We start from the raw sequence: 24,332 nt of genomic DNA on the forward strand, positions 1-24,332 counted from the left end.
AATTGTTTCTCTCTATACCTGTTATTGAGATGATAACTGTCTCCCTTCCTTTCTGCTTACGCTTGCTATTGAAATTGTAATGACTCCATCTCCTCTTGTTAGAATCCTTAAAAACCTTGAACCCCCTGGACTCAGGGAGACAGATTTTGGGGCCAATAGGCCATCTGATCTCTGTTTTGTGCATGTCAACAAACTCTTTCTCTCTTCAAAACCCCGGTGTCTCGGGGATTGGTCAAGGAGCATATCCAGCAGAAAATCCACTGCCTTTATCCGGTAACATCAACACAGGCTGTTCCTAACAGAGGGGCATTTACAGGAACTCTTTATTTTCTTCATGATTTTTCTGTAAACCTAACAACTTCTCTATTTAAAAAAATTTACATTAAAAAAAAAAAGGCTGAGTAATAATGTCCTCAATTTTTTTGCAAATCACACACACTTAGCTGCTTCCGTAGCTCTCTCCATTGCCTTCCTCTGGCCTCAGTAATAGAGTGACCCACTCCCTGCCCCATTAGCACAGCCCCTCAACCCCAATCTGTCCAAAGGTCTTTCTTACTCCATCACTCAACACCTTTTTAAGAAATAAAAGCTTCTCTGCTGTGTCCTCTTAACAGGCTCTTTCCGCTCTTCATACTAACATACTCAAAAGGCTTTACCTAAAAAAAAAAAAAAAAAGCAAAACAAAACAAAAAAAGTGAAACACTTCCTGGGCCTCACACTTCTCTATAGTCTCACTGCTCCTTTCATGACCAAACTTAAAACCAAGGCCCCTCCTGGCTCCACCTCCCCATCCCTGGGCCTCCCACTCACTCGGCAGCCTGCTGCCCCTGACTTCTGCACATTGCCTCGCCCAGACCAAAGTAACTTCGATTTGCCAGTTGCCCAATTTGGCAGATGCTCTCCTGTCCCTGTGTGTCTGTCTGCTGCCACATTGTCCTTTCCTCAAACTTGTTGGAGCGTGACCCCTCTGAGTCCACTGTCATCGCCACAGTCCCCATCACTGGTTGTACCTTCTCAGACTCCTTAATGGCTTTCCTCTCGGTACCACCCAGCTCAGCACTGAGCTTTCTCATCATCCTTCCTCGTCCCACTTCCCAGATCACCATCTGCGTCCTTGCCTTGTTTCCTCCGCCCATGCAAACCATCATCCAGCCAGATTTGTCCAGCCTTCCCTTGACTTCCAGAGCCGATCATCGCCACTTCATATTCCATGGGCGCCTCCAACCCCAAATGCACCAAAATTTGACCTTAATTCCTCAAAGTCTCATGCCTCAACCCGTCCCTCCTCCCTCAGCCCCTACCTCACCATCCATCTGCCTCCTACCAGGCAATAAAACTGGGCGCTAGCCTTCATCATCTTCCTTATCCTCTATATATAGTCTCCAAGCTCCCCAGATTCTGGATTTGAAATTAAGTTTCAAATCTGACCTCCATTAGACCTCCAGGACCACTCTTTAGGGGTTTCCTACTTTGCATGCCCTGTCTCGCCCCTCCTGTCTCATACTTCTCCTTGTTTCCAGAGAGAGCTCTCTGATGCCCAAATGTAGTAATGTTTAGAATTATTCAAGGGCTCTACATTGCCTTCAGGGTAGAGTCCAAACTCCTTAGCATGACATAAGACGCTGCTTGTGATTTGGCCCCCGCTGGTCTCTTCCATGACCCAGCCTTACTGATTCTTTACAGAGGCCCAAGCATCATGCTGCTTTAGACTCCCAGACCTTCACACTGACTCTTCCCTGTCTCCAATGCTTTCCTACCATCTTCTGACCATCACTTCCTCCCATCCATCCTTCATGGCTCAGTTTACTGTTGCAATTTGAAGGATGTATGTACCCTAGAAAAAACATGCTTTAATCCTAATCCCATTTTAGTAAAGGCAGCCATTTCTTCTAATCCCTATTCAATACTGTATGTTGGAATCTTTAATTAGATTATCTCCATGGAGATGTGACTCACTCAAGAATGGGTGTTAAACTGGATTGGGTGGCTGGCGACAGTCTCCACCCAATCCAGGTGGATCTTGATTACTTTATTAGAATCGTATAAAAGAGGAAACATTTTGGAGAAAGCTGGAGATTCAGAGAGAGCAGAGAAGGATGACAGAATGCTGCAGGACCATAAAGCAGAGAGTCCACTGGCCAGTGACTTTTGGAGATAAAAGAAGGAAAACACCTCCTGGGGAGCTGGAGAGGAAGCTTGCAGATGACACCGTGTTCACCAGTGCCCTTCCAGCCAAGAGAGAAGCCCTGACCATGTTCACATTGAGCCTTTTTACTTGAGAGAGAAACCCTGAACTTCATCGGCCTTCTTGAATCAAGGTATTTTTCCCTGGATGCCTTAGATTGGACATTTCTATAGACTTGCTTTAATGGGGACATTTCCATGGCCTAAAAACTGTTAACCTGCACCTTATTAAATTCTCCTTTTTAAAAGCTGTTGAGTGTCTGGTATATTGCATTCTGACAGCATATAGAACATTAGAACACTGACGCCTGTGGGAAGTCTTCCTGAACCCCTCCAGAACAACTGGGCATCTCCTCTTGCCCCCTTCAGCACTATGTACATACCACTTATGTTTTGTGATTAGCTCCAGCACTTAGGCCACACCCTGGCACATAATACACGTTCAGTAAATGACCAACAAATGGCTCCAACTCATTGGGGAGTATAAATGAGAAGTCCGAGGCTCAGAAAATTGGCCATGGTCAAATATCTCACGAGTGGTAGAGTTAATACTCATTCTTACTCTTATTCTAATGTTCTTTTCTTTAGTCCAATATTTCTCAGTGTGTGGAGAGGACAACTGGGAATGGAATCACCTGGGAAGCTGGTCAAACAAGCAGATGAAAGGGGCTCACTTTGGACCTACATGAATCTGCATTTCAAACAAGCTACCTTGGTGAATCTGTCCAACAGTAAAATTTGAAAACCAATGCCCCATACCTGGTTGCCTCTGCAAACCCTTTGTAAATCCATCTCACTTTTTTAGGGTCAAGTCAGTTGCTGCCTACTGATGAGAAAGCCAGGAAAACTGAGACCTAGAATACTGTCTCCTCCTCTGTCCTTCCATCATTCCAGCTTCATTAACTTTTCATCGAAAAGCAATCATTTGTTTGACTCCCTTGGAGAGGCCCACCACATTAGAATGCAGATTCTACTCGCAGAATCAAGGAAATGGAAGGCGGCAGGACGAAGCAAGACAGCTCTGTGTGATGGAACCAGGCTGGGAGTTGAGGGGAGGCAGGTTTTACACCCAGAACCCAAAGAAAAGGTACTCTTTATTATTCTCTAGAGTAGTGGTTCTCAAAATTCTCCAGAGTAGTGGCATCAAAATCAGCTGGAGGGCTTGTAAAACCAAAGCCTCCTGGGCTCCATCCCCAGAATTTCTGACTCAATAGGTCTGGGTTGGATCATAGAAGCTGCATTTCTAATGAGCTCCCAGTTAATGCTTGATGCTGCTGGTCCAGGAACCACAGTTTGAGAATCACTGAGCTACTTCACCCTTTCTCTCCACCCACCCCCAATGAAGTAATTGCTGCAATATCCATGGAGAAGTGCATGGCTTAAGCAGTGTTTTTCTCCTTAAACCCTTCTACAAATGTGGCTCTTTGGACATTTTAAGACAGAGTTTCCATAGATAATTCTCCCAGCTCTTCCTTGAACTGAGCCCAAATCTGTCTCCAACACCTTCTACCCGTGGACCTGGGTTGGCCTCCAAGTTCCTCAAAGAATATATCTCTGCCTATTTGTACATAGCAGCTCTTTAAAGATTTGAAGAGGGCCATCATCTGCTGCCTGCTTCTGCTCTGCAGCAACCTCTTCAGCACTTTCATTCTGCTCCTTCACTCATTGTGCAAAGATGGGAAGTCTGCCATCAACGACTGCTTCCTCTCCGAGAAAGACTAAAAATTGTCAATGCTTTCTTTCAAACCATAATGTCTAGAAGTGGACATAGTGCCCCAAAGGGGGTCTCACCAGCTTGAAGAACAGTCTTTTGAAAGACTGTATTTCTTAAATGGACCATTTTACACCTTTAGTCGCCTTGAGCATGTGGTCACTTGCAATGAGATCTTTTTGCATGAGCTATGTCCAGCCAGGATAACTCCATCCTGGCCTTAACTAGTTGACTTTTAAAATAAAGGGCAACATTAGCATTTAATCCTCCCAAACATCATTTTATTTAGTTTTGCCCATCTTTATAGATTGTAAGCAAATGCCTTAGTGATAAGGAGGCAGGGCATGACAGACCATAAGTATGAACTTTCCCATTTCAGTTTTGCCAGGGGTCATAATTCATACTTTATTTAGTCTAAACAGCCACTAATAAATGGATCTTAGTTTCTGCATTCTCCACACGCATGGCCATCACCTGCCTTAATGTTTCCCAGTCAGCTCTGGTTTCAAACATTCTTTCTATTGCCACAAATCCACAAGCCAAACCCTGGATCTAATTTGGGGGTCAGAAAATGTGGTCTATATAACTTTGCCTTTTCTCCAGGTATTAAATATAGTTTAAGATAATTGGAGACAGAATTATTTTACTGGTTTAAGCTGAGGGAGAGGGCTAGTAAAGGGAATCAGAGGTTGAGAGGCTAAAGTCACAAGTTCAATGTCAAGGAAAAATACTAAATAATAAGAGTTCCATTTCTTAAAAAGTGAAGTTCTGTTTATCACAATTCTTGATCCATCCAGATAGTCAACTCTTCATTTTTATCTAAAAACTTTCTTAGCAGATGTTGCATATTTTGAAGCTATTATTATGCACACACTCCTGGAGCCCCTACCTTTAGGAAATACAAGATGCAGCTTCTTTGCAGTCAGGAATTAATGTAAATAAAATGTTCGGTAGAAAAGGCAGAAACTTCGATGTCAGCTCTGCCTGGCTTGAGGTCTTTCTAAGTTATGTAGGCTTTCGCGAAGGGAAATACATCACACAGACATTTGAAGATGACTTTAGAGAGATTTGTGAATCTGAGTATGAGAAGGTTCAAAACGCTGCAACAAGGAAGGCGTGCACCGAGCTTACGAGATCCTGAAGAGAGAGAGCGGGGAATTTGTTGTCTCTTTCATCCACAGACGTTTCAAAGCACGACACATGTGGTAACAAAATGCATTGTGAAATAAGTAGTGTGATGGTATCTCTTCTTTAAGATGGGGACACGTAGGCAGAGAATGGCCAACAACTTTCAGGCAGCCCCGCTGCACCTCCGCGTTACGAACAGGAGGGCGAACCTGCGCTCACGACTTTTCAAATTAAACCCTGCGCGTGACCTTACCTAGGAGTAATGAATAATATATATGGAAGAGGAGCGGCGGAATGGAGGAGCACCGAGGGTACGCGGCGATCAGAGCGCCGGGCTTCAGCCACGCCCGTCTGTTGGCAGGGCGGGGGTGGGGTGTTTGCGTTCCGGGGAAAACGGATGGCCTCTCCCGGGATCTGCTTCGCAGCGAGGCTTGTTTGGCTCGCGACGGGGAACTCCCTGGGGAGCGGCTGCCCGGAGGGACGGGCGTGGTGGGGGGCGCCGCGAGAAGGATGCTCCGGGAACCGGGCTGGCGTGCGTACGCGTGAGTGCACGGTGGGGAGGGTGCAGGGCGTGTGATCGGCCCGGGCGGGATGCGCACCGGTACGGACGCTGCCGGGTGAAAACGCCGCGCAAGACTCGGCTCGGCGGTTTGCGAGGGGCATCGGGTGAGGGGACGGTCCTGAAGACCTGGGCGCACGCCTCATTCGTCCCACGCTGTACCGTAGCACGTAGAGATAGGGAGGGGAGACGGCGACAGGACAAACGCGAGTCCCCATGCACCCCCGGGAGGACCGGGACCAGTGCGCGACCAGTGCGCGCCCAGCGCGGTCTGGAGAACTACAGCGCGGACGGGTATTAAGAGAGAAGGAGGAGGCGTGGCCCGGCCGAGAGGACCCAATGGGCTGGTGAGGGGCGCGCGGGGGCGGAGCTCGAGCGCAGAGCGCCGGTTGGCCGGATCGCCCTCTGGTATGCAGATGCGGCGGGGTCACGTGTCAGGGGCCCGGACGACTTCCTGTTCACGGCCACCGCGGGGCGGGGAAGGGGGCGCGAGCGCCCCGTCTGGCTGGAGCGGGGGGAGGGGGGGTTCTTGTCAGTTAGAGCAACAAAATGGCCGCGGTGGCAGCTCAGCACCTCAGCGCGACGGCCCCGGGAGCCGCAGCCGCCGCCGCCCGCGCCGCCGCCCCGCAGCCCTGAGCGCCGCCGCGTCCGCCCTCCGCTGCCCCTGACAGGCCAGTGCCCGCGCCCGCCGTGCTGCTGCAGACGCTGCGGGCCCGCCCGAGCCGCCGGCAGAGGGAGCGGAGCCGGCCCCGCGCCGAGCGCGCCCGCAGCCGCCGCCGCTACCCCCACCCGGGACCCGGGGCCGCCTCGGAGCCGCCGTCCCGCCGGCCGGTGCGAGGAGCCGGGCGCGTCGCGGCGTCGCCGGGCTCGGACCTGGACCTGCCGGGACGCGCCGCCGCCCACCCGCCCGCGCCGCCGCCGCCCGCGCGGGGACCTGAGCCCGCGGCGCCGGGGCTGAGCGGACTCCCGCCGCCCGAGCGCCCCCGAGGCCTTTGGGTGGTCTCCGCCGCCGCCAGGCCCTCGCCGCCCTTGCCGCCGGAGCCCCGCCGAGGAGCTGCCGTCGCCGCCGCCGCCGGGGACGGAGCCCAGGTGAGCGGGCGCGCGGGAGCCCGGGCCGCGGGCACCTCCTCTCGCCGCAACTTTGCCAAAGATGTTCGCGTTCCCTTTGTTCGACCCGTGCGGAGCGGGAGGCGGCCCCCACCCGGAGCGCCGGTGGAGTAGGGGCGATCCCCCCGCCGCCCCGGACGCGCGCGGGCGCCCGCGAGGCGCCTGGGGACCGTTGTCCCCGCCCGGCTTGCCGGCACGCAGGGGGCTCTCGGAGCGCGCGCCGGCGCCTGGTTGATCCCGGATGCCACCGCTATCCGCGATGGCACCGGCGGACCCTGACCCAGGGCTCCCGGGACGTTTGGGTGCATATGTGTATATATATATATATATTTTAAGAGAGATTTGGCAGATGTTTAAGTGTAATTCGAGTCAAACGTGATTGGAATTGATGGTTTGAAAATAGATCCGTTCCCCTCCCCCCCTTTTAAAAACTGATGCAGTTGGTGAAATTCAGTTCTCCCTCTGAGCCGTAACCCACAGCTCTTGCGTTTCTGATGGCATGCCCGAATCCAAAGCATTTTAGGTTTAGGAGCTCCTTCCGGTACTGTTGTTTGGGGGGAGGAGGGCGGGGGTGGAATTCAGGGCGTCCTTTGAGCGATGCCTAAAGGCCGTTTGCTTTCTGCTGGTCTGAAATCAGGTGAATTTCTAACGGGGCTGCAGACTGCGGAGTAATGCGTATGAGAAAAATGAGCCCTACAACATCTGCCCTGCTATCAGATAACGTAACCCGAGCGTCTCATTTCCACCTCTGCTTTAAGCGACGCCTCATTTGCACCTTTACCTTTGGATGAGATTTAATTAATTGATTCATAGCTATTAAAATGTGCATATATGAATATAGGGGTTCTCAGCGTTAACCTGGCGAGGAAACAATTCGCTACCATGTGAAACCGAGCTTGAGGAATCTTACCAAAGATGAAGGATTGCTTCCTCGAGGTTATGTTGGGGGCTGGGGGAGGAGGGCCACTAGATCTCCGTTGCACCCATTGCATTTTAAGGTATTTGAGGGTGTAAGTGATTCTAGACGTCATGAGTTGAATGGTCTCAAACCTTTGCCTCTGTCAGATTAAACCTCCATTTGAGTGGTCTGCTCGGTGTTTTCTAGGCATGAACTGCAGATTCTGAACTCAAAATGGTGCTCTGTAGATGTCCAACTTAAGCCTCTTTTAAGGAATTTCAAGTTGGAAGCTTCTGATTGCCTAATCCATTGTGCTGCCGAGGGTTGGTTTTCCTCCAGGATTTGGCGTGCACATCCAGGCACTTCTGCCAGGATAGGTGGTCAGTTTATAATTTTCACTGCCTTTCTGCGTGTATTTTATGAAGTTATTTCTTACGTTGAGAATTGAATAACTGGGGATGAGTTGAGGCGCTGGAACTGTGCTGCAGGGAATTTCAGGGGACAGTGGTGGCTAGGTTGATCTGTGTAGGAGTTGCTGACGAGTGTAGGCATGCATTCCAGACTTCTACTGAGTGAAGAAGCCAGTGACAAGACTTAGCCGTCAGCTAGATGAACTTGGCTGGCAGAGGGCACCTTGACGGAATTTACATTATTCCAGAAGAACCGAGGTGGTGATGGTCCTTGACCACCTTTCAATATGATACCCCTAGGATGCTTTGTGGGGGGAAGTGATGCAAATTGAGGTTTTAAAAATGACAAATTCAGTTATATTGTCTGAATTAATTTTGTTGTTATGCTAACAGAGCATCATAATGGTCTGAGTTGCTGTTTCTTTGTTTACCTTTATCGAAAATTTTAATATTTGTATTTTCATAAGAATAAAGAAACTTTGGGTCACGAGAAATTGATAGTCCAGAAAATGGTAATGGTCAGATGATTGGCTAAGTTAAATTATACTTATGGCGGTAAAGACTCATTTCTTAAAGGCAGCACTTCCTCACGCCGGGAAATGGTATTAGGGCCCAGGTGTATATAATGCTAAGATATTAAGATTTGATTTTATTATGAGGATCTAGTTGAAAAGGCTTATTTTGACTCTTTATTTGCATATTTCTTATCCATACCAAAGACATTATTGACCTGTACCTCAGTTTTACTATTAAAGAATGAAATTAAATGAAATTGGTGCTGAAGTTATAGAGCTTAATCCTATTTCACTTTGGAGTCTGACATTTAAATAAATATTCTGGAAAAAAAAATCTGCTAGTGCTCTGGGGGTACATGTAAATTTTGATTTCAGATTTTATTCCTTATTTGTTTTCTCTCCTTTTTAAAGTGGCAGGTTTAATGCTTTTGCAAAGATTATTTTGTAACATGTTTTTATCTATATTCAGTTGGCTCAGGAATTTGGAATAAATAGTTGCCATTAGAGTGCTGATTATGAGGGGAAGGTGGGATAAATTGTTTCATTTGATTCTCCCTGATTAAAAAATAACTACATTGCAGAGGAGTGTATGAAACAGTATTTCCCACCACCACCACTTTTTGGTTAAACAGCTGGCTTTGCAAAGATAAATTTCTGCTTTTCCAAATACTGTCATCTGGCTCACTTCCAAAACCAAGCTGGAGGAGGAGGCCAAGGGTGGAGTAGGACAGCCTTCTTCCTTAGTGGAAAGAAATGGAAGATAAAATTCCTGTGTCCTGGCTGAGAGTGGGGTTTGTATTGCTTCCTGCCCCCATGCTAGGGGGATAAGTCCTAAATGTAAACTTGCTCTTCCTGGGCACAAGAAAGTGATGCTAGTTTTAATTTTAAAGGAAGATTACCAGTGTGAGTTGGTATATTTATCCATTATTTGAGTATTTAGAACCTTCGTAGTATCCATGAAACTTCCCTAACAACTTACCGTTTCAAGGTTTTAAGGCTCTTTATTTTAAAGGCCATTGATAGATCCTTTTGACCTTCCCCAGTAGGAAATGGATTTATTAGTGTGCATGCTTATGTTTTAGATGACTTTTTTTTTTTACCACTTGGTCAGTGTTTATTGTATAAAAGTAGGATTTGAGAAGACTTTATAAGAAAGAAAACAGATCAGCCAACATCTGACGCTATTTATTCTACCTATTGGTGTAACACGTGGAGCAATTAACATGTGGGGGTGGAGCAAGTGAAAACTTCCCCAGAGCTATTGAAGCCTATGGGGCCAGCATGCATAGTGGAGAGGAGACCAGGGGGAGATTAACAGATGTCTCTCCTTGGAATCAGGAGGATGATTGAGGGAGCAGGAGGTGGGGCTCTGCACAGGCGGTGTGTGTGGAAGGTTCTGACTACTGGGGAAGAACCACGTAAGTTTGTACTTGTCAGTATTTGTTTCTTTGAGATTGTTTTGGCTTCCTACTCATGATTGAGACAATCTAATGCATTTTTTACGTTTAACTCAAACTTTATTTCAGGGGGTCTTGCAGTGTTGTAGAAGAACAGTAAGAACCCTGTTGAAAGACTATTGATGTGCTTTATCTTGCAGGATAACTGGTTTCCTTGTGAAAGTGACTGGATTTTAGTTGCTTAATTAAGGTACTTTGCATTTTAATAATTTTGTGTGAAGATGTCAGATAACAGAATTTCAGGTGAGAACTAGCTAAATTTTTTGTCGATAGACTTTACAGATTTTCTTTTCTTTAAGCCAGTCTAATTATTGCTATCTAAATTTGTACAGAATAATTTTAAATAAGTATGCAGGCATGAGAAGAATATTCTTCTCTTTGCAAAATAATATACAAAAGCTTTCTTTTGCTCGACTTAAATGCAATAAAAATGTCCCCATTTATAAACATTCTGCTTATGGACAGTTTTCAGGAATGTAGTTACTTAAAAGTATTTAAAGGTTACTTGTCAGAAATATCTATGTAATCTTATGTAGAGATAGGGTGACATTGAAATTGAGAAAATGTGTAATCCTTGCCCACATAGCTTGTTAGGATAACTTGATTAAAATAAAAATGTAAGCTTCCTGTTGTACAAACCATACATTTGAACTGTAACTTGTTTAGTGAAAAGTAGAATAAGCATATATTAATTATCCAACTGGGATGTAATGATTTTGTATATTACCAACACGGTTAAAATCCATACCCTTTGTGCTGTTTTTCTGAGCTTTACTAAATAAATTCTTTTTTTGGCCACAAATGCTTTTAGAGAATGAAGAAGTCATTGTAGAGATGGAGAGCTGTTTAAGAATGCGTTCCTCCTGTGTAGCCCTTAAAAGACTGTAGCGCTGTGTGCAGAGCTAGACAATCTGGGCATCCAGCCATGAAACATCCTTGCTGCAGCACAGATAGCTGTTCACACTCTCCTTAGCCTTCCAGAAGGAATGGCCTGGGGAAAGGGCGGTTGCTGCGGTTTTGAACTTTTAATATCCTAAGTGTTTCTCTGAGTCCCATCTATGCATGGAACTTTAGTTTCCTTAGATTTAGTAGAGGTTAAGGATGGGCAAGAATATAGCTTCTGGAATATACTTCTTATCTAGATAAATGAATTTAAATATTTCACTAGGAGTAGCAAGTACCAGCCCACTGTCTCTCTGTCCTTCTTTGCCTCTTGTCAAGACACTTCTTTCTTGCTGGACCAAGATTCATATGCTCACTGGGTCATCTGGAATCTGCCCATATAATGGAAGGGCCTCATGTGGCTCTATTTCCATGCTATTTCCTCATAAACCTTTCTGACACAACAGGTTTTAAAAATTATTTTGCAAAAAACATATGAAAATGAGCTTGAGTGTACAAATATGTCAACACACCCTCATTATGGGTTACAGCATTTTCTGTCACCAACATCTACTTGAATAAACCCAGGTGGTAATCTTGATCCTCCAGAATGCAAACAACTGGTTTGTCTTTGAAACCCCTCTCTGTTTTTCTTCTTTAGAACATTTCTTGTGGAAATTAATACTTGATTATACTTTGCAATGTCCTTCATCAGGTGGCATAAATTTCAAACCTACAGTATCACAATATCGAGTCAAATTATTTTGGGCTATTGTATAAACCCTATCTATAGTTGAGTTCTTTAGTAATTGTAGACTGTCCTTTGATGTAACCAACTAGTGCCACATGCAGATTGATGCCTAGATGATTATTGGGAATGCAAGTTGTTCAATTCATTTTATGTGTACAGTCCCGCTTATTAAGAATAAGATCTTTCATGACTAAAGTCATTGGTTTGAGCCTGCACAGGTAATGTTTACTTCTTATTCCCAAAGCTGATTTCCTTTTAATTACTCTTTTAATAAGCAAGGACAACCTAAGTTAAAATAACAACCAGGAATTAAATCAAGGACTGAAATTGGGCACAATTTACCACTTTCCCAACCTTTCTTCCGGTGGAAAGATGTTTACAGTAGAGTTGTTCAGAAATTATTGGGGGGGTGGGGTGAGGGGGAGGTTTTGCAAAATTGTTTGATTGTATTGTATTTTCTCGTATTACATACCAAATGCTGAGGGGGAAGGGACACATATGTAGGGAGGGAGTTTAATAGGCTTTATTCATTTGGAGGCTCTTGGCTGATGTTTTAAACAAGGTGCTTTATTGGGGGGTAGGGCAGTGAGGTGAGGGAACAACTGTGTGGAAAGAAGTACATTTGATGTTACCGGGGACAATTTGCAATTGTGAGATGGGGTAGGAGTAGTTAGAAAGCATGCTTTCAGGTATCAAATCTCCATTTTAAAATAATCTTCAAATAGATACAGCCAATATTTGAGCATTTACTATGTGATAGTGTGCCAGGTACATGGATGTTATCCGACCTAATCCTCACAACACTCCTGTAAAGTAGTCACTTTTATTATTCCCATTTAACAGCTGAGAAAACCAAGGCACACAAAAGTAAGCACTTTCCTCAAGATCTTATGGCTCATAAGAGGTGAAGCCAGGATTAAACTCAGACAGTCCACTCAGGGCCCTGGCACAGGATAAATACCTGGCATTATTTCAGTAGCTCCTAATGAGTCTCTCTTCCTGTGTCCTGTAATAATGGTGGCACGTTAGTGGCAGCAGCTGCTCCTGCAGGCGTTAACTGAATGCTTTTTGCATGCCAGGTTCTGTTCTAAGCACTTTGTATGATATCTCATCCATTCCTTAACAGCAGCTTGCAAGGTAGGCAGTGTTATCATGTTTGTTTTAAAACATGGGGAAAGTGGGCTAATGGAAGTTGAATAATTTGCTCAAAGTCCTGTCCTTCTGGTTAGGGAGATGAGTGCCAAACAAGTTTTTAAAAAATGAATAAATGTTGTAGAGGAAACCACATGTACAAATTAAAAAGTTAACTTATTAGTATATTAGAAATATATTTCTAATGAAGTATATAAATGAATAGATATATACCCTCTCCTCCTGAAGGTACATGTGAACATTTTGGCTGCTTGGGAAAGTCCAGAAGCAATAGAAATATATTTGCCTTTAATGCCCAGCATTTCCCAAAATTATGTGAATGGTGAATTTTTTTCTCCTTCATTCCATCTTTTAGCTTATTGGGATGGATTTGGGAAATGTATAAAGATGGAATGCTTAGGCATTCAGAAGAGTAAGAGGACCTGGGGGTTGCAGTGGTCAACAAGAGTTCATTTAAATCTGATCCTGGAAGGTGGATAGAAATTGATTGGATGGAAGGGATAAACTCTTTTGTAGTAGAGACACAGAGAGAAGAAGGGGCAGTCTGTGTTTGGCAAACATTTTTGAATGTCCTAACATAGTAGCCGGGATGGCATTCAATAATATCCATTGAGAGAATGAACACTGTGACCTAGTGGAGGTTCAGTGTGCAATAAGGTTTAGAAGATGCTTTGTTGAGTAGAATCTCAATTTTTTGTCTTGTTAGGAACTACTGATTGTCATTGAAGGGCATGATGTGAACTTAGTGGTAAATTAGAAACTTTCCTTAAGCAGAGATAGAGCTCATGGTTGGAAGGGAAGTCGGAAGCTTTAAAACTATGGCTATTTGTTCTTTCAGTGAGGAGATGCAAGCTTGGACAAGCTTAGTGGGGGTCATGAGTTGAAAAGGCATTAGGAAGAATTAGCTGGGCAAAGTAATACAAAATTGTTGGTGTGGGTTCTAAGAGGTTAGGTGTATAGTACTTGATGCTCTTCCTAAACTGTGCCACAAAGGCTTTGAATTAAGTAATCAAAAATTGACTGTTAAAGTGTTTGGTTAAATACAGCGAGTTCTGTTTTAAGTCCAATTGGGAAAAGATGATACATAGGATAGCAATTTCAGGAGAGTGTTATATGAGATTGGGTCGTGTTCTGAGATAAAGAGTAGACTCACAGCATAAATCAAAGTATGTAATGAGCCATGTGATAATAGGGTTATACTGTTAATTATAATGAATACTCTCAAAGAAATAGAAATTTCTTGTACCATACCTATAAAAATGTCTTAATTCAGACTTTTTTTTAACAGTCCCAGATATATTGTAAGCTTTATGGAAATGAGATATTAAAAAGAAAATAAAAATCTCCCATGTCAAGGAAACATGAGATCATATTATAATACAGATAGTATGCCAGCTTTAGTAATGGCTGTGTTGGGGTTCCTAGAACTTTTTAAAGATTAGATTAAAAGTTAAAAGATTGCCTGAACTTAAGTGATAATAGATTTTTTTAATCAATAAAAACATGAAACATCAAAAATGGACTTCTCTTTTATTCCTTTAGGGTGTTGTGGGGAGAGCTTTAAAACAAAATGTTACTTATTTTGCCACAATCAGGTGATAAATAAGACTCTTAACTGTTGTACTTTTTATATATTATGGTTTTATATTTAATTGCGTGAGCATTACTTATTTCCTGTTCGTGTTAGACTTTAAACCCTAACATGGTCCATTGCAGATTGGTGCTAAAAACAAAACAAAACTTAATATGCTTATTTCTCTCAGATTTTGAATTTTACTTGATAGCAAGGATACTATCACCTTTGTAGTCCCTACAATACCTACAAGTAGTTGGGGGGTATTAAGATAAAATGTTTCGGTTTTGTTGTATCTTCTGGTTTTTGTTCTAGAGACTTGCTTTCCCTAGATGAAAGTAGTAGGGGTAAGGTAGGGATTGATAACTGAGCACTTTTTTCTCCTGTTTTTTCAGTCTTATGGGATGAAATGATCATGCTTTCACCTTGTCAGTCCAGAATGTGAGGGTGTGCTGCAGACTTGAAGGCACTGAGAAGGATGGCCCGGCTGCACAGGGCTATTACAGGGGCCCTATTGAATGAGGTCCCTGGTACCTCTGTTAAGTGCCACTGACCAGAACATGAGTAATCTGTGATATTTCTTATGGACATTTAAGTTTTAGATATGATAGATAAGTTACAATATAACTGCTGGTTTAGGGTTCACAGATTTGGTGACTATCTTCAGATACTGGTCCACTAGAAAAATATGTTATAATTTCATATTTTATAATTTATAAAAAATATATCTGGTTAGGACATATTAAGGATTCCATGGAAATGAGGTAGTTTGTTTTAAAAGGTATTAAAAAAAAACTTTCCTGAAATCAGTTTAACTAGTCATTTAATTACTCATTTAGCAAAGTTTTGAGCATCTATTATATGACATGGTTTTGATAGATTTTTAAAAATTTAGATGTAGTGGTTTGAATAACTTGTACACATGCCTGTTTAACCTTAGGTGGCAGAATTTGTGTTAGATTGATCCAAAGGTCTAACAAAATAACCTGTGGTTTTTCAACTAAGTCTCAAAAAAGTGGCCATGGGTTTCAGGACTCAGCCTTTAAGAACACTCAGAAAAGTTATCATTAGTTTCTTTTGACTTGTATTTATCTTTCCCCCTTTTTTCCCATTTGTTCCTTTCATGTTCCCCATTTTTCTTTTCCTCTACTGAAATTGCACTTTAGGTCCGGTTTGGAGACAACACAACTAGCAGTCTGCTTTCTTTCGTTTCTGTGTTGTGTGACTAACTCTGTAACTCTAGAAATAAGTTCATAGCTGGAGAAAGGATTCCAGACTTATTCTGCTGCTGCTGCTGCTGCTAACTGTGGTTTATGGAGTGCTTATCACGTGCTAAGTACAGAAAGCTTAATGTATTATTTCACCTATCCTCATCAGTAGATAAGAAAACAGAGGAACCTCGAAGAGGTTAAGTCCACCTGATTCCAGTGACCACGGTCTTAACTGCTGTATTGTACCGCTGCATTCAGACTGACTAAGTAGTTTTCATTTTCTTTTGAAGTCTAAGAGATCTTTTGGGCCCCAAATTCTGTGTGACCTCAGACCTTCTAAAAAATATTACATAAATAGCCTGTATGTATCTTAATAGGTTGAACATTCACAGTCCCAAATAGTTTAATTTTGGAGCTCTTAAAGTATATTAATGGAAAACTAATGTTTATAAGAAACATTATTCATATTGAAAAACATGTGGTAGATTTTCTTTTCTTCCTGATTTCTAACTCCATCATCTGGACTGCCACTTCTTCGTGAATGTGCCTGTAAGATGAATAGCGATCCCGGAATTTTTTATTTGCTTATTTTTGCCACAGAGGCAGGTTTTTCATGAAACATTGTTTGAAAATTAACATTACCAAGAATTTAAGCCCATTTGAAGATATTATAGTTTTGATCTGAATTATAAAAAATCAGAAGACACTTCTATGTAACCGTGAAATTATACTGTTTTAGTTGATGAAGTAAGCTGCCGTTGATATAGAAGAGCAGTATATGAACAGGTGATAACTGTCTTCTGTCTAACTCAGCAACTTCCTATTCTATCTCAAGTGAGAGAAGCAGTTTCCCTCACTTGTTCCATTTTTCTTCTGCATTTTATCTTTTTTTTCTGGGTCTTCTACACAAAAAGTGGTATAAACCTTCAGACCTAAAAGGAGATTCAGACATTTGGTTTGGGATAAGCATATCATCTTTTCTGCCTTCACATTTGGCTCTCTGATTGGAGAGATAATTTTGCTTCTTTACGTTTCAAATCACAGTTTTCAGAGAAGATAGATACATGACAAATTGGTAGACAGGCACATGGCTGTGGAAAAAATGCATAGTGAGAGATTCTTGCTTTAATAACATGGACAACTTAAGGATCTTACAATTCTAGTAAATACAGAAAAAATGAGCCTAACGTTAGTATGTCCATATTGTATATGTCTGTTTTTCTGGAGTCCTGGGTCTCTTGAATTTGTCCCCAATGTTAATCTATTAGTGATATCATCAGCGCCTCCATCAGTCACAAGTGTAGTCTGCAGTCATGTGATAATATTTATTTCATATCCATAGAGTGCTTGAATTGGCTTCTGTCCTTGCCAGATCACATTCTAAACTCCTAAAATAGCTAACATACAACCAGTCTCCTTCATGAAACCTTTTCTTACTTCACTCATAGTAAACTTTCTCTTTTCTTTTGTCTACATTCACTCCTTTGATCTCATTCAAACTTGCAACCTTAAATACCATGCTGAAGACTCCTGTTTTACATCACCAGCCTGGACTGCTCCCCAGATGCAATATTTGCATATCTAGTTACCTGCTCTACATGGTCACATACATGGTTAATGGGCATATCCACTTTACAAGCCCAAAATTGAACTGCTGCCCTTGCCCCCCACATCCGCTTTGCTTGCAGTTTCCTCCATCTTACTTGAGCACTTTTGTCCTTTGGTTGCTCTAGTCAAAAAACTTTGGTGTTCTCTTTGACTTCCCTTTTTCTCACTCACCCTGTGTCCAGTCCATCAAGAAATTCTGTTGGTATCACTGCCTTCCAGATACAACCAACGTCTACTTCACCATCTCTGTTTCACAGCTCTGACCTAAGCCCATCATCCATTGCTTGAGTTATTACTAGAGATTTTTAATTGGCTTCCTTGCCCCTCTTTAGTTTATTTATTTTACAAAGCAACCAGAGTGATCCTTTATAACTGAAGTCATGCCATGTCCCTTTTCTGCTCAAAATCCTTCAGTAACTTTTGTCTCAATGAGAGAAAAAGTTTTATAATGCCCTAAGGGGTCTACCAGATCTTTATCCCTCCCATCCCTTTACTGCCAGCACCTCATCTCCTGTGCTTTTTCCCCCCATCATTTTGTTTCATCCTCACTGACTCAAGCTGTTCTTCTCATTTGCAGGTATACTCCCACTTCAGTCATTTGCACTGGCTGTTCCCTGTTTGTAACACTTTTCTTCCAGATGATTGCGCGGCTCCCTCTCTCACCTCCATTAAGTCCTTGTTCAGGTGTCACTGCAAGGCAGTCTAACCTGGTCACCCCATTTAAAAGATCAGATTTCTCCCATTCCTGCCACTCTTGCATTACCTATCCCCTTTGTGTGCTTTCCCCCCTAAAACCTTTCACTTTTGTATGTGTATGTGTGTGTGTAAATTAATTTATGCCAAAAAAAATAACCACTTCATTCCCCCAGCTCCCATCAAGGGCAGGGAATTTTGTCTGGTTTACTGCTGGCTCACCAGTGCCTAGTTGGTGCCTGGCATGTAGTAGGTGTTCAGTATTTTGTAGGGAGAAAAAAATAGATTGAGGTCCGTGAAACTGATGTGAGATTTCACGAGATCCATGAACTCTGACATGACCATGAAGGTTGCATCAGATTTGCTCCTACAGATCTGATCGGGGCATGCAACAGACTAGCCAGATTTAACCCAGCTATCCAGGGATGGGACAGCTATAGTGGAAATGTATAAGTTTTCACATATTCGTAGTACTTTGGACGGTTGCACACTTGTGCAAGGTTGTTCATACATTTAGGAGAGAATGGAGAGGGGAATATAGCACATGATATATTCTCATGTGACACCTTGTGCATGTGCAGGAAGTACAAGTTGGGTCAAATTTGTAATATCCTGAACTTTGAATGTGTTCTTTAATCTGTACGTATCCCCTGGCTCAAGATGTTTAAGCACAACATCTAACCAATCATTGGCTGGTCCTGCAGCTGTGCTAACACATGGGCAACCCATTCAAGCCAGGCTTTAAAACAAAAGGAGATTTTAAAAACAAATTAAGCAGAAACATTAGTGATCACACACTTCATGGAAGACAGACTCTACAGAATGAGTGCTGACACATCACTAAACAAACAAACAAAAGAGCAGCAGCAACAACAACCCTTGGATGTGATCTATTTGCTGGGGTGAGGGTAGGGGGTAGTAAATTGAAACTATCCCTCTGAGGATCGTAGATGTTCAACCTAGCATACAAAGACTTTAAAGCACCTATTATAAATATGTATAAAGAACTAAAGGCAAACATGTTGAAAAAACTAAAGGAAAGTATATGACAGTGACTCATCAAATAGGTAACATAAAAAAAAGGGAGAGAGAGAGATTATATAAAAGAACCAAATGGAAATTTTGGAGTTAAAAAGTATATCTGAAATGAAAAATTCCAAGACAGGCTCGACAGAAAAATCAGCAAACTCAAAGACAGAAAGTATCCAATCTGAATAACAGAAAGGGGAAAAAAAAGAAAAGTGAGCAGAACCAGATGTTTAAGATATCATCAAATATACCAGCATACATGTAATAAGAGTTCCAGAAGGAGGGGAGATAAATGAGCAGAGAAATATTTTAAGGAGTAATAGCCAAAAACTTCTCCAAATTGAAGAAATCATTAGTCTACTATTCCAGGAAGTCCAATGAATTCCAAGTTAGGAGAAACCCAAAATGACCCACACCTAGATGCATCATAGGCAGGCTATTAAAAGTGATAGACAAAAAGAAAATCTTGAAGACAGAAAAAAGACTCATCACATACAATAGCTGACTTCTCAATGGAAACACTGAAGGCTAAACATCTCTAGGACAACATATTCAAAATGCTGAAAGAAGGTACAGAGTTGGTGGGGGTGGGGTCAAAACTGTCAACTAAGCATTCTATATCCAGGAAAACTTCTTCAAAACCAAAGGGGAACTAGAGACGTTTCCAGATTAACAGATACTGAGAGAATTTGTTGCTCGCAGACATGCCATATGAGAATTGCTAAAGGAGTTCCTTCAGGTAGAAAGAGAATGACATCCTTATTCCATTTCTTCATGCAAAGAAATAAAGAGCACCAGTAAAGGTAATTGCATAAAGAAGTATCAAAGAGAATATTAACTGATTTAAAAGACAGCATAGAATGATAATTATTAAAATTATATTGTTATGGGTAGGTCACAGTGGCTCAGCAGGCAGAATTCTTGCCTGCCATGCTGGAGCCCCGGGTTCAATTCTCAGTGCCTGCCCATGTGAAAAAAAAAATTATATTGTTGGGCTTTATCATACGAAGATGTAATATATATATATATATGACAGCACAGAGGTGGAGGAAGAAAATATAACTATAAGACTAGAGTGCTCTGATTTTATTATAATTAAGATGGTATTAATCTGAAGTAGATTGTCATAATTTAAAATATGTATTATAATCCCTAGTGCAACCATTAAAAATATAACTACATATAATGGACTACTGAGTGGCCGCAAGAAGGAATGGAGTTGTGAGACATGCAGCTAGGTGAATGTACCTTGGGACAGTATGTTGAATGGAATGTCACAAACAAAAAGACAAATATTATCATGCGTCACTCATATGGACTAACTATAATATACAAACTCAGTGAATTGAAGTCGAGAGCATGGGTTATCTATAAGGTTGGGGTCTGTTGTAAAGGGTCCTAGATTGTAAGCTCTTACAGCAGTCACATTTATTCTGGAGTTGTAACTGTTATTTCTGAATTCTGAGACTGAGCTATTTGTGTATAACCTGGTCATTCCCTGAAGCTGTGGGTATTTATGACACCTGATACTCAGAGTTAGAGCCCTGAAGCTATGAAAGTCAGCATTACCCCTTAAGGCAACTGTTAAAAAAGTTGAAAAAGTGATCAGACTTCAATTAGAGATGTGAATGAAGCTGACCTGGATAGGACTAAGGTAAACCAGAATACAGAGTAAAAGATGATATGGTCCATATTTTAAAACTTCATCTGTTTGTGTGAGACCAAAGGGAGAGATGTTTATTTGGTACAAAATTTACATTTTGGGTAGCACATGATCTAATTTAACTTGCAGAGTCAGTTTATTTGAGCACCATGAATACATGGACTCTTGAATAGGGTGTGAGGTCCTGATTTGTACGGGTTGGTTTGATGCCCCAATATATCCCAGAGTAATTTGGGCAGAGAATAAAAAGTATTTGCAAAACCCCTTGGGAGGGACTGAGGAGGAACTGGAAATATTAAACTTCTCTACCTGGGGAATTTCTGGTATTCTCACAAGCATAGGGGGCAGCCAATTTAATGGGCAGAGCCCTCAATCTTGGGGCTCACCCCTATGAAACTGATTCCTGCAAAGGAGAAGCTAAGCCTACTTGTAATTATGCCTAAGAGACACCTCCAGAGAACCTCTTTTGTTGCTCAGATGTGGCCTCTCTCTCTAAGCCAACTCTGCAGGTGAACTCACTGCCCTCCGCCTTATATGGTACGTGACTCCCAAGGTGTAAATTTCCCTGGCAATGTGGGACAGCACTCCCGGGGTGAGCCAGGATCTGGCATCATGGGATTGAGAAAGCGTTCTTGACTAAAAGGGGGACAATAGAAATGAGAAAAAATAGTGTCAGTGGCTGAGAGATTTCACACCGAGTCAAGAAGTTATCCTGGAAGTTATTCATACGCATTATATAGATATCCTTTTTTAGGTTATAGTATATTGGAGTGGCTAGAGGGAAGTACGTGAGACTGTTGAACTGTTATTTTTTTCTTTAACTTTTAATTGTATAATATATACAAAGTAAAGAAATAAAAATCAGTAGTTTTCCAAGCACTCTTCAACAAGTAGTTTCAGAACAGATCCCAGAGTTTGTCATGGGCTACCTTACCATCCTGTCAGATTTTTCCTCTAGCTACTCCAGAATTTAGCAGGCTAGAAGGGATAAGTGTTTTTTTTATCATCACAATTAACTTTTTTTTCTTTTTTGTAGAAATTAGCATATATACAAAAAAAACAATAAGTTTCAAAGCACATTGCAACAATTAGTTGTAGAACAGATTTCAGAGTTTGGTATGGATTACAATTCCACAATTTTAGGTTTTTACTCTAGCTGCTCTAAGATACTAGAGACTAAAAGAAATATCAATTTAATGATTCAGCACTCATATTCATTTGTTAAACCCTACCTTCTCTGCATAACTCCACCATCACCCTATCCCACTCTTTAGGGGTATTTGGGCCATTCTAACTTCTTCTTGTTAGAAGGGGCTGTTAATAATATGGGGTAGGGAGATGGAACTGGCTGATGTTCTGTAGAGGCTGGGCTCTCTAGGTTTCAGGACTTACCTGGACCATGGACCCATATGGAGGTTGTAGGTTTCTGGAAAGTTACTGTAGTGCTTGGAAATGTATAATCTTATATATTGCCCTAGGTTTTCTTTAGGGTTGGCTGGGATGATTTTGGTTGGGGTTCAGCAAGTTATGCTAGGTAGCAATGTCTGAAGTTTACGTAAGAGTGACCTCTAAAGTAGCCTCTCCACTGTATTTGAACTCTCTCAGTCACTGATAATATATTAGTTACACCTCTTTTCCCCCATTTGGTCATGATGGAATTGTTGATCCCACATTGCCAGGGCCAGACTCATCCCTGGGAGTCATCTCCCATGCCACCAAGAGACTTTCACCCCTGGATGTCATGTCCCACGTAGGGGGGAGGGCAATTACTTCACTTGCAGAGTTGGGCTTAGAGAGAGTGAGGCCACATTTGAGCAACAAAAGAGGTCCTCCAGAAGTAACTCTTAGGCATACCTAAAAGTAGGCCAAGCTTCTCTGCTACCTACATAAGTTTCACAACTGTAAACCTCAAGATCAAGGACTTGGCCTATTGATTTGGGTGTCCCTAATGTTTGACACAGTATCAGGAGATTCCCTGATGGCAAAGTTTAATAGTTCCATATTTTTTCTTCCATCCCTCAAAGGGCTTTGCCAATACTTTTTGATTATCTACTTAATACATTCTTGAATATATCCAGGCATTACATTAAGCTATAGATGATTAAAGGCCCTCATTCTTATGCTGGACTCCCTGTGTTTCAGTTGTTCAAATGAACTGTCCAGACAGGTTGAGTTAGATTATGTGCTACAGAAAATTTAGGTTCTGGGCAAAATAAACCTTTCCTCATTTGCTCTCAAAGAGTAAGTGTGGTTCTAAAATATAGACAATGTCTTCCTTACCCCCGTGTTCTGAATTATCTTAGTTGGGACCTGATCATCTTTCTTCTCATCTCTAAATACCAGGTTATAGATATATAATACAGCCTCTCAAAATCCAGAAATAATAATTACCACTGCGGATGAAATGTGACTGCTACAAGAGCTTACAGTTTAGGCCCCTGTCTTATAAGTATTTTCTAAAGGAGACCATACAATAATTGTTCTTTCATTTCTGGCTTATTTTACTTCACCAAATGTCCCACAGGTTCATTTCACTTCACTGCATGCCTCATGACTTTGTTCCTTTTCGTAGCAGCATGATATTCAATATTATGTATACACCATTGTTTGCCAATTTACTTCTCAGTCAGTGCATCCTTCAGCGACCTGCATTTATTAGGCATCATGTATAATGCCCAAAATTCATAGTCCATCAACACTCTAAATTTTAGATACTTTCATTGTTCCCAAGAAAAGATAACCAATAAATACATCCACACCAAATAGGAAATCTAAACCTCCCCTTAATTCTTGTCCCTTCCCCCATTATTTACCTCTGTTGTTGCTGTAGTACTGTTGATGTTTTCCTGTTAAACATAGCCCATAGCATGCAATAGCAGTTTTCCCCCTGTACCGTGGACTTTTAAATATCCTTTGTATACAAATCATACCTTTGAAGTAGTTCTTGAAAGAACTTATTTATATTTCTAGTGTTTATCAGTGCAACACATAGGTATATATAACCCCTTTCAATTTTGTTCACCTTTGGTATGGTAATATTACTTATAGACGCCCTAGAGAACCACCTTGACTTGCTGTTTATTCCCTTACATTTGAGTTCAACCTCATTAGCTAACCATTCACCCATCTCTAGCTTCTCTGTATATCTTAAGTCCCCTATATTCTGTATTATAAGCCTCTGATTTTTACCTTTAACATGGTCATAAAAGTGGAGTCATACAGTATCTATCCTTTTGTGTCTGGCTTATCTCACTTAGCATTATGTCCTCAAGGCTCATCCATCTTGTCATGTGCTTCAGGATGTCATTTCATCTTACTGCTGCATAATATTCCATCATATGTATATATCACATTTTGTTAATCCACTTTTTGTTGAGCATTTGGATTTCCATCTTTTGGCAATTGTGAATAACGTTGCTATGAACATTGTTGTGCAAATGTCTGTTTGTGTCAGTGCTTTCAGCTCTTCTGCATATATACCGAGTAGTGCTATTGCTGGGTCATAGGGCAGTTTGATATTTAGTTTCCTAAGGAACCACCAAATTGTCTTCCATAGCGGCTGTACCATTATACAGTCCTACCAGCAGTGCATAAGTGTCCCAATTTCTCCACATCCTCTTTAACATTTGTTGTTTCCTGTTCGTTTAATAGCAGCCATTCTTATAGATGTGAATGTGGTATCTCGTTATAGTCTTGATCTGCATTTTCCTTATAGCCAGTGAAAATGAGCACCCCTTCATGTGTTTTTGAGCCATCTGTATATGCTCTTCAGAAAAATGCCTATGCATATTTTTTAGCCTA

General features: G+C 42.0%; 1 protein-coding gene across 5 annotated transcripts in view; it reads left to right on the plus strand.

Annotated features, from left to right (window-relative positions):
• Positions 1-5,159: 5,159 nt before the first annotated feature.
• Positions 5,160-24,332, plus strand: part of TNRC6C (trinucleotide repeat containing adaptor 6C) — a 182,636-nt gene continuing 163,463 nt past the window's right edge. For 3 of the 5 annotated variants that reach the window (XM_077166090.1, XM_077166094.1, XM_077166093.1), the window contains exon 1: positions 5,160-5,334. In XM_077166090.1, coding sequence (XP_077022205.1) covers positions 5,318-5,334 — 17 coding nt within the window. In that variant the 5' untranslated portion in view covers positions 5,160-5,317. Of the gene's footprint in view, positions 5,335-6,578; positions 6,672-24,332 lie in introns of those variants that run through there. The other 2 variants (XM_077166092.1, XM_077166091.1) reach the window with 2 other exon arrangements.

This window comes from Tamandua tetradactyla, chromosome 6 (assembly GCF_023851605.1).
Source record: "Tamandua tetradactyla isolate mTamTet1 chromosome 6, mTamTet1.pri, whole genome shotgun sequence".
NCBI lineage: Eukaryota > Metazoa > Chordata > Mammalia > Pilosa > Myrmecophagidae > Tamandua > Tamandua tetradactyla.